Source organism: Euphorbia lathyris, chromosome 7, assembly GCF_963576675.1.
Source record: "Euphorbia lathyris chromosome 7, ddEupLath1.1, whole genome shotgun sequence".
Classification (NCBI taxonomy): Eukaryota; Viridiplantae; Streptophyta; class Magnoliopsida; order Malpighiales; family Euphorbiaceae; genus Euphorbia; species Euphorbia lathyris.
In genome coordinates, this window is record NC_088916.1 from 11,302,126 (window position 1) to 11,317,722 (window position 15,597).

At 29.9% G+C, this 15,597-nt stretch overlaps 1 protein-coding gene across 1 annotated transcript; it reads right to left on the bottom strand.

The window, feature by feature from the left end:
- Positions 1-222: 222 nt before the first annotated feature.
- On the bottom strand, positions 223-12,527 carry LOC136201438 (2-isopropylmalate synthase 2, chloroplastic-like). The gene is made up of 10 exons (XM_065992098.1): positions 12,002-12,527; positions 9,219-9,432; positions 9,001-9,081; positions 5,442-5,534; positions 5,118-5,204; positions 4,633-4,733; positions 2,011-2,044; positions 1,796-1,870; positions 651-730; positions 223-557 (listed from the first exon to the last, which is right to left on the bottom strand). Exons 1-9 carry the CDS (start codon positions 12,511-12,513, stop codon positions 686-688), a joined length of 1,242 nt encoding a protein of 413 aa, XP_065848170.1. The 5' UTR covers positions 12,514-12,527; the 3' UTR covers positions 223-557; positions 651-685.
- Positions 12,528-15,597: the final 3,070 nt, after the last annotated feature.

Consider the following 15,597-nt stretch of genomic DNA (forward strand, 5'->3'; position numbering starts at 1 on the left):
TAGTTATTTCCGAATTTATAAACGGTAAAAAATCTAACAAACAAAACAAAAGGACTAAACTGTTCACTGAGAAAAAGGTTAGGGACCTTACCGTGTGTTTTTGAAAACACAGGGACTAAATAGTGTGTTTTGTCAAAATATAAGGATTAATAAATTAATTACCCTATTTTAATTGATAGCTATTTTTGACAGTCTTTCAAACATTCAATTTAAGAATATATATACTAAACATATATAAATATTTATTTCATAATAATATTACACCTCTTAATAATATAAATACATCATAAAACTTGTAATATTGTAATATTGTTATATAAAAAGGATTCCATGCTCGTTTGTTTCCATTTTTCGGAACTGTTTTTTGCATTTTCAATGTTAAACATGAGATAAAAAGTGTTTGGTAAAATTTTGAAACAACTGCTTTTTGCAGAAAAAACAACTAATGTCTACTACCTATAAGTAACAACAAACAACAAACTACTAATAGCAACAGCAAACAGGAACAACTGAAACAAATGGGCCCGCTCCTTAACCATCAACAAAAAGTATAACTTCTGCATAGAAAAGGCATACGTGTGAATTTGATGAATATAAAGAGATTGAAAACATTTTACTAATAGCAAATTGAAAACAATTTCCAAAGTTACCTGTAGTAAATCAGAAAAGCTTCTAATTAAGCATCTTATTCTGATACCAAAGCTATTAGGTCATCATCATCAGTAATACTCTGAAATATATTTGAGAATTGAGTGATTAATCATAAATTTCAACTAACATATATATATATATATATATATATATATATACACGCACTATATTATCCATACGCCAGATCAATAATTTAATAATTTAATGTTATATTGCACTTTAATCAATAAAAAAGTTAGGCCTAATACATCAGTAGCTCCCTGAACTTGTCCACAATAGTAGATTGGCTTCTTGAACTTTACAAGTGTCTCACCAGCTCCCTGAACTTGCTTATTTCGTATCACCAGCTCTCTAAACTTGTCCATGAAAATTGATTAACTCCCTGAACTTTGCAAGTGTCTCACCAGCTCTCTAAACTTGATTATTCTGTAACAACTAAATTCAAAAACCATAATACTAATTCGGGTTAAGTTGCAAAAATACCTCTAACGTTTTGGGTCAGGAGTAATTTTACCCCTAACGTCTAAAATGGAGCAATATTACCCCTAACATTGATAAATTGGGTTAATTTGAGAAATAATTCATCAAGATGTCTTCTCGGTCATGAATCTTATCATTTACACTTCACACATGTGTCATTTTATTAGTAACAAATCACAAACATATGTTGCGAGGTGAAAAAAATATACTGTCTTTTGTACGAATTTGACAAAAAAAATTCAAAAAATTCACTCTTGGCTACTAACGTTATGGGTAAAATTGCACCATTTTAGACGTTGAGGTAAAATTACTCATAACCCAAAACATTATGAGTATTTTTGCACCTTAACCCGATTATGGTTTTTGTATTTAGTTGTTACAGAACAAACAAGTTTAGGGAGCTGGTGAGATACTTACAAAGTTTAGGGAGCTAATCAATTTTTATGGACAAGTTTAGGGAGCTAATGATACCAAATAAGCAAGTTCAGGGAGCTGGTGAGACACTTACAAAGTACAGGGAGCCAATCTACTATTGTGGACAAATTCAGGAAGCTGGTGATGTATTAGGCTAAAAAATTATTCGTTAAAATGCAATATACCATTAAAATATTAATCCATTGATGAATGATATGATGCGCCGAACGTATACTATACTTTCTCGTACTTTATTTTTTTCAGCTGCTGCCTTGAAATGCCAAAAGATAATTCCAAGTTGCTCATCATTTAACACGTATCCAAGCTGAAGGTAGAGATGAAATTGAATGAGACATAATAACAATTAATTTTTTTTTCATAAAAGGATGAGTTCGAATCCACAATCTCATATTTTTGAAAATTAATCAAATTTTAGATAGGTGTAAATTGATATATATATTTTACCTCATGGAGCCGAACCTTTAGAGCATGACGACCACTTCACCATAAACATCACAAAGTGAATAATTAATAATTAAATCTTTGGATAATTAATATTTAATACAATATTGTATAAATAGTACATCTCATATTTCTAAAATTTACTGATTAGGTATATAAACACATATCACTTATATATTTTAATTTAAATAATGTATAGATAAATAACATATTTATATTTAATTTTTGAATGTAAATATATTTAAAGATTTCAAATTTATTTTTAAAATTGAATTTGAATTTCAATAGTTATAATTAATATTTATATATTTATATATCAATTTAAAAACAAATATTCATAAACAAAAAATATATTAAAAGATACTATTGATTAATCGATTCTAGTGGACAATAAATTTTTAGTTAATAAATTTATTAACCGACCATGTGTACCCTAAAATATACTAGTCATAACGATTATGGCAATATTATGGATGTCCATATTAATTATAGAAAAAATTGCCCCCAAAAAAGGGTTGCAAGTATAGGAATGTGATATTTTTTTTATTGCAAAAGAGGACAATATACAGACCATGTTAACAAAAAAAAAAAGACTAACATTGTTTGTCAAGTCATCAACTTAACAGACATGTTAATAAAAGTCAATAATTCATTATACCATATTAGCGATTGGCTAAGGGAGCTCTTCCGAACAAATTCAAACTTCCTGATATGAAGAAGTTTGATGACACTGGTGATCCTCAGGCACACTTGGAATTATAATCAAGGCGCAAAAAGGTTCGAAGAGCGACGTATATACTATGCTAAGGGAAGAATCGAGGCAACGTTAGTTGTTCATCGGCCAAGTCCGAAAGAAATAGAAAGAAATGGCTTAGCCAATGATGGATTGACCAAAGATCTAAACCCTGGTCAGGCATCCTCGCCGGTCTAATGAGAAAGATTCCGTCTTTGATCCCCCCACTTGTTGCAGAAGCGAGAAGAGCAATAGCAAGAGAGCTATTCCATTGATCTAATAAGAAGGGAATTACCTTGCTCTAGTCAAGTAGCTGGTTATAGGATAAGACAGGACCTAAAAGAAGGACAATTAACGCATTTGATGACACACGAAATATCGCGAAATATCTTAAGATAAGAAGAGAGATGTCCTTTCTATTTTCCTAGGTATCAGACTTCTCTCTAGTCTTCAGGAAAAAGACAGATTTAGAGCGCAAATCCAACTCATGATAGGTGAGCAATTTCTCCTCTTGCTTCTGCTGGAAATAAAGTTTTTCCCTATACTTCACCTAAGAGAAGACTTTTTCTATTCGTAGATCGGCGAAGAAAAAGGTGTCTTAGTCACTAGAAAGACCTATTGACTTCTTTTTCTACCATTCGTTCCTTCCCCCGTAAGTAACTTCAAAAAGAAAAAACAAGATGAGATTCTCAGCAAGTGGACTAAATCAACAGGCATACCAATAGACATACCTTGAATCTAGCTTAGCAATCCTTACCTTGCTTTGTTATTGAATTTCGAGTTGTAGTTACAGGGAGAGATCACTCTACAATCAATCCAATCAGTCTTTCTTAAGCAAGGAAAAGCTCTAGTCTGATAGGCCCGGTGAGTCCATCTAATATATATTAGCTTATCTACACTACCTTAGAGTAAGCTAATGCCTTTACTCCATTTCTTGTTGTTGGAAAAAATCCAACGGGGCATCACAAAGGAACAAGAGCGAATATCGATCAATTGGGAATAACTTAGCGAAAAAGCATATCTCAAAGCCGTTGGCTTACTTCTGCCCTAGCCCACATGGATCTGAGAAGCTCGACAGTAAAGTAAAGAAGAGGGTGCGAGAGTCTTACATTGGAGTAACAAGGATTGCTTAATTTTTTTTGGCAATGTTACCAATTTTTTGCACCCATTTGACACTCTTACTTTTTTTAATATAAAAAATGATTTAATTACTCACGTGCAATTTTATGATTATTATATATAAAATAATGATTTGTGGGACTATAATGACAATTTTTGAAGTTGCTTGACATTAGAGCATATATATATATATTTTTAAAAAGTTCCCAAAAGTGATATGGATGAGAAAGAAAATAAAATATTATATTTTAGATAATATATTGAGTTTTGACAACCTTTAAAGTTGCATGCATTAGAGATGCTCTAATTTTGTGCCACCACATCATCAAAATCAATGTACGACATAATGCTAAGATTAAGCATAAGAATCAAATAAATTAATAAGACTGGTAATTTCTAAATGCAAACTAAGAAGAAAGCGGCTTAATATATTAAGAGCCCTCTGAACTTGGCTAGAAAAGTTGATTAGCCTCTTGAGCTTGCAAAGTTCTCATTACCCTACTAAACTTGTTTAAAGTGACGTGATTAACTTTTTTTTTTTTTTTGAGAAATCACATGATTAACTTTCTAAGTCCACTCGACAGGACAAGATTGATTTTGAATAAATTGAAATGTATAACACTTTAAGAAAATTCAAGAGATTGATAGGTCATTTTAAACAAATTAAAATGGCAAATAAGTCATTTTACAACATAATGAGACACTTTGTAAATTCAGTGGTTAATCGAACTTTTTGAATCAAATTTAATGTATTAAGCTACAAGAAAGCATACCTAAGTTTACCAAGGAGTATTCCACTATCATTGGAGCGCTCTAACCCGATATCTTCCGGATAGATAATCTGATATGTACCTTTGTGCTTTAGCATTGCATCCTGTGGAGCATAGAAAATTAAGTTAAGAAAAAATATATATTTAAATTCATTTTTTACTGTTATTATTTTTATTGATTGAGTCTTTCGCCTTTCAATTAAATACATTAAACTCTTAATTAATACCCTAATCATATAAATTAAGTCTTTGTTTTTCAAATTAATTAATTAATTGTGAATATATAAATTTAGTTAAAAGAGCATTTTGTTTTTATTGTTTCAGATAAGATTTTTTTTTTTATAGAATCTCTATAACCTCATCAAACAATCTTTATTACACCAATCCTCAAGTATGTAGTGATATGTAAAATGAATTTCGTTGGAAGAGTGTATTACTACCGGAATACTGTAAAATTTCTTATAAAATATGAGAGAAATAAATAAAACCTGATGTATGCCACTTTCATGAGCAAAAGCGTTAGCTCCAACAATAGCCTTATGTGGTTGCACATGCATTCCGGTGTATTCTTCTACCTATAAATTAATTAAGTATAAGATTACCTATAAATTAATTAATAAGAAGAAATTTTAGATTTTCTACTATGAACCGGAACCCGTAGTGGTCCTTCTACTCAAATGATGTCACATCAACAGTTGATATGACGTGACATCATCTGAGTAGAGGGACCACTACTGGTCCTGATCCACAGTAAAAAATTTCATGAATAAGATAAACAATATTTTGAAGAAGGCTAATTAAGATAAAGTTACCATCTTGCTTGTCTTAGTTATATTTGTAGAATTGATGCATGTATAAACACCTTCTAAAACACTGTTCCCTCTACACTTTAGGGCCATCACAACCTACCATCAAATATATAAATTTCCAATTTAAATAAGCATACAAATAAGAAATAAAGTGCATTTTTTAGGGCAATTTAAATATACATTTAGCGTAATGGTAAAATTTTCTTCTCAACGGTTTAAATGTGGAGCAATTTTAAATTCAAGTAGTGGCATATCGGGATTTGAATTCTTAGAGTACAATATATAAACTCAATTCTAGCTGAATTTATTATGATTACATTTTTCCCTCGTGCCAAAACGGTGATGTTTTTAGTCTGGACTGAGAAAAAAAGATGCACAACCTTCATTTAGCCCATAACTTAACCACTTATAAGGGCGACCCTGAAGGTGTGCAGAATGTGCAATATTATAGAGCCTCCAAAATAGTAGGGCAGGAGAAAGATAAAACGAATTAACTTTATCATCTATTGAGTAATATTTTGTTGAAGATATTGATTATAAGAGTATAATGATTGCCTTTGTAGATGTTGAAAATCTGAAATTATAGATTAATTATGGGATATTGAGACAATTACTTTTGTAACACAGGCCTATATAGTTATTAACAATTATATTGTGTTTTGTACAAAATTGTTAGTATTTCAAAGAGTTTTTAACAGATGAACAGATGAAAATGAAACATGATCTTAGGACAAGTTGTTGGAAAATATTAATTAAATTTTTTATTATTTGAATCTCTCCAATTTCTAAAAGTGTTGATCATAATGACTCTAATTAATAGAATGTGTTCCACATATTAATTATAAATGTTTTTTTTGTACTGAGTGGTTATAATTACGATTTAATTCTATTTAATTAAAATTAGTTTATGGACTTAATACTTCATTAAGAAAAAATAATTTGTATAATTAATGGGCAAAAAATATTTACACTCTCCTCTTTATATACGTATATCTTGACATTCTCTCTTATTTTAGAAATAAAAAAATGAAACAAATATAATTCTCTCATAATTTTCTTTTTTGTCCCTTCATTTTTGTTTTCAAATCCTTTGTTTGTTTTGTGTTCTTGCTTTCGAAATTCAAGAATATATAATTATTAGAAAATATTAATGAAGTCAAAGAAGTGATACCTGCGAGCGTAACTAACATTGTATACAATGGAAGAATGAAGAACAAATTGATTGAATGACTGGGATATTACGAGATGAAAATAGGAAAACTGATCATCTTAAGTTGATTCAATTAGATATATTGGATTATTGTGACCCAATGAATAATTGAATTCAAATACTTTGGTGATCATGAAATTCCATTAAAAAAAATGATTATCATCAAGATGAACAAATTCTTATGATTTTTTTATGTAATTGAAGTTTTTTAATGCAAAGGCTAAATGTATATATGTAACATATTGAATTGATAAAGTCTCTTCATGTGCAACATTAGAAAAGTATTGATTGTAATGGTTTATATCATAATAAATTGATGTTGCTTCCATTTCAATATAGATTGTAATTCTTTTGTATCGTAGATATATAATGTTGAATTTTAAATATAGTTTAATTGAATTTTTGGTTTTTCATTGTACTCTAATATATTTCTTAATTACTCTCATATTTTATTAATTATTATTGGCTTAATAGGCACCCAACCCCCTAAACTTGTAACTTTTTTTTACCTGGCCCCCTCAACTTAGGGGACAACCTCTCAACCCCCTCAACTCTCCAAAAACATCACATACAATCCCTTACACCCATATGTTCGGTCAAAATATTGACCCGTGTAGAAAATGCGCTTGGCTGTTGACCACACCAATGCCACGTGTCATTTTTTATTAAATTTTTCCATTGAGACCCCTGCTCGGTGAGCAAGCCCAATTGTGCTCGGCGAGCAACTACCAGAGATGGATTTCGATCAGAATTCTTATGCTAGAATGGAAAATTTTAATAAAAAAATGACACATGACGTTGGTGTTGTCAATAGTCAAGCGCGTTTTCTACACGGGTCAATATTTTGATGAACATAGGGGTGTAAGAGCATCTCCAACAGTCTCTTAAATTGGCTCTTAAGTTAAAATTTGAGGAGGGAGAATAAAAAATCAACTCCAACAGCCTCTTAGTGGCTCCTCAAATCACTAAGAGCCTCTTCATCATCTCTATTAATAGAGAGCCTCTCTCCACCTCTTAGTACCTCCTAACTTCATTTTTTAATAATAATTTATTATTGATGAGTCTCTCTCCTCATACTATTGGTAATGTAACAATAAATAATAATTTTAATAATAAAATAATAAATAAGGAGTGAATATAAGGAGCATTGTTGGAGATGATATATCTTAGCCACTCTTAAATCACTAAGAGTCAATTTTTTATATTATTTTTAGAGAGTTCACTAAGAGTCTGTTGGAGATGCTCTAAGGGGTTGTATGTGATGTTTTTGGAGAGTTCAGGGGGTTAAGAGGTTGTCCCCTAAGTTGAGGGGGCCAAGTGAAAAAAAGTTACAAGTTTAGGAGACGGAGTGCCTATTAAGCCATTATTATTTTAAAGAATTCCAGTTAGAAAATAATATTAAAAATGTATATATTAAAATTATTAAAAGGTACAAATCATTCACCTTTAATTAAAATTATAAAAATTAGTTAATTTTTATTTCCAAAATTAATTTAATTTGATTTGAATTATCAATAAAAAAGATATATTAAATTAAATACCATTAAAATATAAAATATGTCATACTAAAGGGAGAAAAAAAATTCTAAACTACTTGTAAACTACTTTAAAAAAAATAAATAAACAATTATAATATTTATAATAAAAACTCACTACTATATTATTTTTAATGCAGGAATTTACAAAATTTATGAAGCGAATTTTGTATGAAGCGAAATGTTATTCGAATCATTATGCTCCGTTTTTCTAATAAAATAAAATATTAACTACTTATTAATTTACTTTATAATGTAATTAATAAAAAATATTATTTTCAATACAATTACTACATATACATTAAATTTGTTGTTAACTATATTTTTAAAAAACAAAACATTATACAAAGTTATTTTCTAAAATATATATATATTTTTTAAATTTAAATTATTTTAAAACAAAAAATTATTATCATTATAATTAATAAAAATATTCAAATGTTAAATTTTTGTATACAAATTTAATCGACCCGCGCAACGCGCAAGAACAATACTAGTTTATATTACTTTTACAGAGTTCACTAAGAGTCTCTTGGAGATGCTCTTAGTGCCTCCTTAATACATTTTTTATTAATAGTTTATTATTGAGTAGTATTTCCCCTCCCACTATTGGTAAATATAACAATAATTAATTTTTTAATGATAAAATAATAATTTAATAAATAAAGAGAGAATATGAAAAGTATTGTTGGAGATGATATATTTTAGTCACTCTTAAATCACTAAGAGTCAATTTTTTATATTATTTTTAGAAAGTGTACTAAAAGTCTCTTAGAGATGCTCCAACATATATTAAGAACAGAATAAAGAGACCCACCTCCTCAAGTGAAGAATTTCCAGCTCTTTCACCAATTCCATTGATTGTTACATCTACTTGTCTTGCTCCAGCATATGCACCCTAATCAAAGATCAAATATAATGTTAGTAGTGTTTTTGTGGTTTGTGTCCGTATTCAGGTTTATTTTTGTTTGAAAGATATTTTGTGAAGGTTATATTTTAGAAATAATGTTTTCAGTATCCGTATTGAATATATACAGCTAAAGCGTTGGCAGTGGCAAGTCCAAGATCATTGTGGCAGTGTAGAGAAAGAATAACATTTTGAATTCCAGGTGTATTGGCCTTTACATCAGCAACCAACTCTGCAACTTCACTTGGAAACATTATACCAACTGTATCACATATGGTCACTGTCGTTGCACCTGCCTTTATAACTTCACCAAATATATGATACAAGAAATCTCTCTCAGATCTGCATATAACAAAATAGATTATCACAACTATGTTTGAAAAAAATCACCATAAACTTGGAATTCTTTGTGTTTTTGCCCTATTCTTGTAAATGATCTGGTCCATTAACCCTAATGATCCAGTCCTACGGGTGATGCCTAGATGGAGAATTTGAACAATGAAGGATCTAAAAGATCGTAATGAAATAGGAGTGAACTTAATTCCACATCGATATATATATATAGAGAGAGAGAGTTACTGAGGCATATTAGTAAGGTGTTTTCCTAATATATGTTACAATTTTGTAGGCCTAAAGGACGACAGTGAAACATGAATGAACTGAATGCAACATTGTTGAACACTTTAAACTTTTAAGCAATTGATTATTTAAGATGATATATATTTGGAGCCTTTTAGACCACTGATATTCATGTGGGAGGGTATAACAATCTAGTATAGAAGATGATACGAGAGTGGAAACATAAACAAGGAGGGGTCTAAAAGACGAGGATGAAGTAGAAATGAATTAAATCTCACATTGGAAGAGATATAGAAATAGTTACTATATTAAAAGTGTGAGACCAATGGTTTATGTATGAGTTAAAGCGGACTTTTTCAATGCGTTATAATTGGTATAAGAGTTAACTCTTTATATATGACATGTTGGTGTGGGAATAAACCACGTGGAAGTTAGCGGTGGTGGACAGGGCGGAGACACGGGTGGGCATGAACTCCGACCGTCGAAACCACCCTTACTATGGATTGTTTTAAACATCTGTTTTCGATAAAATTAAGGTTGATGATCAGTGGCGGAGCCAGGAATTTAGACTAGGCAAAACATTTTTAGCCCTCAATGCGTTAATACACCGTCATTTTGGTGTGTTCGCTAAAACATTAAAAGTTTTCGACGTGAAAAGAGTAAACATATTTAATAAATAAAATTAAAATCAATAAAAACTTTCTAACATAAAATGAGGTTGGTGGGAGTTGAACCTAAAACTTCTTAAATAAAAACATACATTTTTAACTATTTCATCTACCTTTAAACATTGAAATAATACTACTTAAAGTTTATTTAGACTAGGCCCTGTTTGTTTGGGGGAACATATTCTGCATGAAAATATTTTTCCAATTTTCCAGTGTTTGTTTAGACAGGAAAATAAGTGGTAAATCAATGGAAAATGAACGAAGAAATAAGGGAAAATGTTTACCCTTTTCAAAATGGTAAAACATTTTTCCCAAAACATACACGTTTAAAGAAAAATGGGGAAAACGTTAAAAAATGTAAAAATACGAAAAATATGAAACATGAAAAACATAAAATACGTAAAAACGTTACAAAACACGAGAATATGAAAAAAAATCGCAAAAAATATGAAAAGATGAACAAACGCGAAAAACGCAAAAAAGAAGCAAACACTTGAAAAAGCACAAAACATGAACAATACGAAAAAATGACAAAACACGAAATATACAAAAACATAAAAAATACAAAAAACGTGAAAAAATAAGAAAAACACGAAAACGCAAAAAATGCTAAAATACAAAAACGTGACAATACGTGAAAAACACGATAAACATGAAAAGACGAAAATTGCAAACAAAACACGAAAACGTAAAAAACACAAAAACATGAAAAATATGAAAAATATAAAAAAAACGTGAATAACACGAAAAGCAACAAAATGCGAAAAATAAAAAACGCGAAAAAAAGAAAAAGGGAAAAACCGAAAAACTAAACGTGAAAACACGAAAAAAAATAAAGAAAAATACAATAACGTTAATAACACGAGAAAATGTACAAGTTATAGTAATAGATTTGTGGGTAGTGTTGTATTTTGAATGAAAAATTATATATTTTATTCTATCTTATTCCACCATCCAAATAAAGGAATAGTTATTAACAGGGCCGTCTTAAACTTTTTGGGGCCCCTGTGCTAAATTTTTCTTAAGCCCTTACTAATTAATAGAATTTTGTATTAAGGTTGTAAATTTTGAATGGTTGAATATCTAAATCACATACGCACTCAATGTAATGAAAAAGTGTAAATAAATCTTATTACATTATATTATTATTTTATTATTTTAAGCTAATATCTATATTCGACTAAGCACATCTTTAAATTTTGGACCCTTATAATTTTGAGGTCCCGTGCGTTAGCACTCCTTGCACGCCCACATCTACTCCCCTGGTTATTAATAAGGAATTTCTATTCCATTCTTTTGCTATTCTATTCTATTTCTTTGAAATAACAATTCTATTCCATTTCATTCCATTCCATAAACCAAATGACATTTTACTTTTTGTGTTTTATATTTTATATATATATACAATTGAAAATAAAAAAAACAAAAATCTATATTTAGTGGTTGGAAAATATTTTTCAGTCTAGTAGTCAAACACTGGAAATATTTTATTTTCCTACACAATATTTTCAATACATAAAATTTTCCATAACACAATATTTTCCCCCAAACAAACAGACCCTAATATTAAAGAGGCTACGAAAGGACAATACAAGGTGGAGCCGGTGGCCGGAGGCTCCGGGCCCTTGGCTGGCTCCACCAATGTTGATGATTGAAATTGATACCTGCAAGAATCCTCTGCGGCGAACTGCACATCATGACAACCCAAACTCCGGGCAAATTTGACACTACTTATAGCAATCTCCACCACTTCCTCTTTGTTCATTCTCAACTTATGCTCCATATGAATTTGACTAGTAGCAATAAAAGTACAAATCCTAGGCCTCTTAGCATATTTCACAGCCTCCCAAACAAGTCTTATATCTTCCTCATTACACCTACCTACTCCTCCGATCACCGGAACATATCCATCTTCATCCACACTGTTTCCGACTTCCTTTGCTATGCTTTTCACCGCCTCAAATTCCGCCTTTGAAGCCACCGGAAAACCTGCCTCTATCGTATCCACCTTTAGCTTCGCCAGCTCTCTTGCTATTTCAAGCTTTTGCTTGGAGCTCAGAGCGGCTCCCGGCGACTGCTCTCCATCTCGGAGTGTAGTATCCAAAATACGGAGATAGGATGGATCGGAAATACTGTTAGGTACATACTCCGGCCGCCGTCGCCTGCAAATATCCATATTTTTATTTATATATTTAGATTATAAACAGAGGACCTCTATATCTCTCTCTCTCTATATATAATTGGGGTTTGATGAATTATTAAAATAAGGGTAAGTTCAAATAAAACCCCTGTAGTTTTACTAATTTTCAGATAAAGGACTGTTGTTTATTTTTTGTCAAAACGAGGACTGAAGTTTTCAACTTTAGCAAAATAAAGACTCTTTCGATTGATACTATTAAAATCACCCTTAACAACTTCAAAAATGACATATTTTAAGAACTACTAATATTCTAAGCAACTTTAATTCTTCAACTTTTTTATTTCGAGATTATTTAGATGATGTTTGGTAAAGAGAGAGAAAGTTCCAAAAAAGATGATTTTCTAAAATCGAAAATGTAGTTCCATAGAAAATATGACATTGAACAACTTTAATTCTTGAAAATTTTCATTTTCAGGTCGTTAAGATAGTTTTAATAGCATTATTAAAAGTGCGAAACCTCAGTCCTCGTTTTGACAAAAAGTAAACCACAGTTATTTATCTGAAAATTAGTGAAACCATAAGGGTTTTATTTAAACTTTCCCCTTAAAATAATTACTATTATGTTAACAGAATGCTTTTGCACTTCAATCCGTTTTATACTTGCCAGCTATCCATTGGTTCAACTATCTGGTATACAAAGTTGCGTTCACATGGACCCTAATAACTATGTAAATTTGGTCATTCACCGTTAGATCTAGGCTGATTAAAAGTGATGACAATGGGTACTTGGAACTAACCGGCTCTAATGGGATTATCCGTATTCTGTATATATAAAAGGATATGGACTAAAAAAAATTAGGAAAAATTATACATAAATTCATTTTTTAAAATCTATTTACAACTATGTCAAGTCATAATTTTAGATTATGTCAAACTAGTAAAATCAGTACTTTTAATATATTTTAAGGATTAGAATTTATAAATTAGAAGTTTATAGAATATATTTTCTAGGGTTTATGATTTATGAATTAGAGTCTAAATTTTTTAAATTATGGTGTAAAATCATAATATATAGAGAATAATGACATATTAAAAATTAAGTTTGATAATATTATTTAGTTGTAATTTTGTACTTAATCATGATAATCATATATTTGACCCAAAAAATTACTCTTGATGGGCATGCGATAGGTATGAGAATACTCCAAGGCTACCCAATATCCGGTACCCGCCATATATTTGGTAGGTGTTATCTGTCCCGAATCCTTTGTATAAAAATATATTAATAGTTTTAGATGTAAATCCACAACTCAAATATTAATAGTTTGTAGATGAATTACTTACCGATGGTTTATTAAATTTATATTTTGTTAAATTTATACAAATACAAATATCTTATACTATATAATATAATAATAATAATGAATTAATTTTAATCAGATTTGCTTAATTAATTATGTTCAGAAATTATGAAATTATAGTTTGAAAAACAAAGCAAACAAAGAAGCAGAAGAGAAAGGTAAATGGTTGGTATGATATTATTTATATCTTTACATTATTATTATTATTTTTACTTTATTTTATTTATTTAGGGTCCGGCTATATTATATTGTTGTACGGAAACTCCTGTTTCCATGTCTCTTTCCGAATGGGAAACGTTCTGAAACCCTAAATATTCGAAATATGAAACTGTGAAACTTTCTCTTTGGTTAATAAACTTTATTGATGATAATTCCTATTTTATAATTTCTAATTATTCTCATTCTTTGTCACTGTGGTCATATCTTTGTTATTCACTTTCATTGGAAACTCAATTTTAGGGTTTTTTTTTTTTATGTTCCATGTCCGTCTTCGTTTTCATATTCTTGTCCTTTCAGAAAGAGAAACACCCAAAAACCCTAAATATTGAAAATAAGAAATTGCATATAATCATAATCCAATAACCGAATTAGATTGGACCAAACTGGATTGAAAGAACTGAAGATTTATCATATTAAATTTATCATTTTATACATGAAGTTTTATTTTTCATTTATATAATTTTAAAATTTAATTTAAATAATACCACATATAAAATATCTCTAACGTTTTAGGTCAGGAGCAATTTTATTTCTAACGTCTAAAATGGTGCAATTTTACCCCAACGAAATTTTATCACTAACGTTGATAATTTGGATCAATTTTACCCCTATTATAAAACAAAAATATTTTTGATCCTTATTCTGAACTATTTGCATATCCATTCGTTCTAAAACAAAAGATTTCATGTTTTTTTTATAATTGAATAATAGAATTGGAGATTAATATTTATAAATTCAGTGAATTTTTTGTACAATTTGTGCAAAAGACAGTATATTTATTTATTTTTTCACATCCTGCCATATGTTTGTGATTTGTTACTGATAAAATGACGCACGTGTGAAGTGTAGATGACAAGATTCATGACCGAGAAGACAATTTGATGAATTATTTCTCAAATTGCCCCAATTTATCAACGTTATGGGTAAAATTGCTCATGTCTTCCAACGTTAGGGGTAAAATTGCACCATTATTTTAGATGTTATGGGTAAAATTACTCCTGACCCAAAATGTTATGGGTATTTTTGCACATTAACCCTATTATAAATAACACTCCTTTAATTTTATAATTTAATTTAAATAATACTCAATTTATACACTACAATTAGAAAAAGTTTGGTAAAAATAATACAATTAATTAGTAATAAAGTATATTATATTCTACCAAAAAAAATAAAATAAAGTATATTATATCACAATTAAAATAAAACCAATTTACAGACCTACATAGAAAAGAAAAGAAAACTCTATTATCAATTTTTGCCTGAAATTGATCTTGTCGTTTCTTCCCTACTTCCTTCATCGTTGCTTCTTCTTCTTCTTCTTCTTCCAGCCAGCCACTGCTCTGCTCCTTCCTTCTCCATCACGTCATCTTCTTCCAGCCAGCCACTGCTTTGCTCTTTCCTTCATCGCCGTTTCTTCCTTGCTCCGCTCCTTCCTTCACCGCGTTCTTCTGAGGTGACATAACTTGTAAATTATCTAGGTCATCTTACTCGATCTCTAGCCTTTATTTTCCTAAGGTGATGGAAATTCTTAAGGATA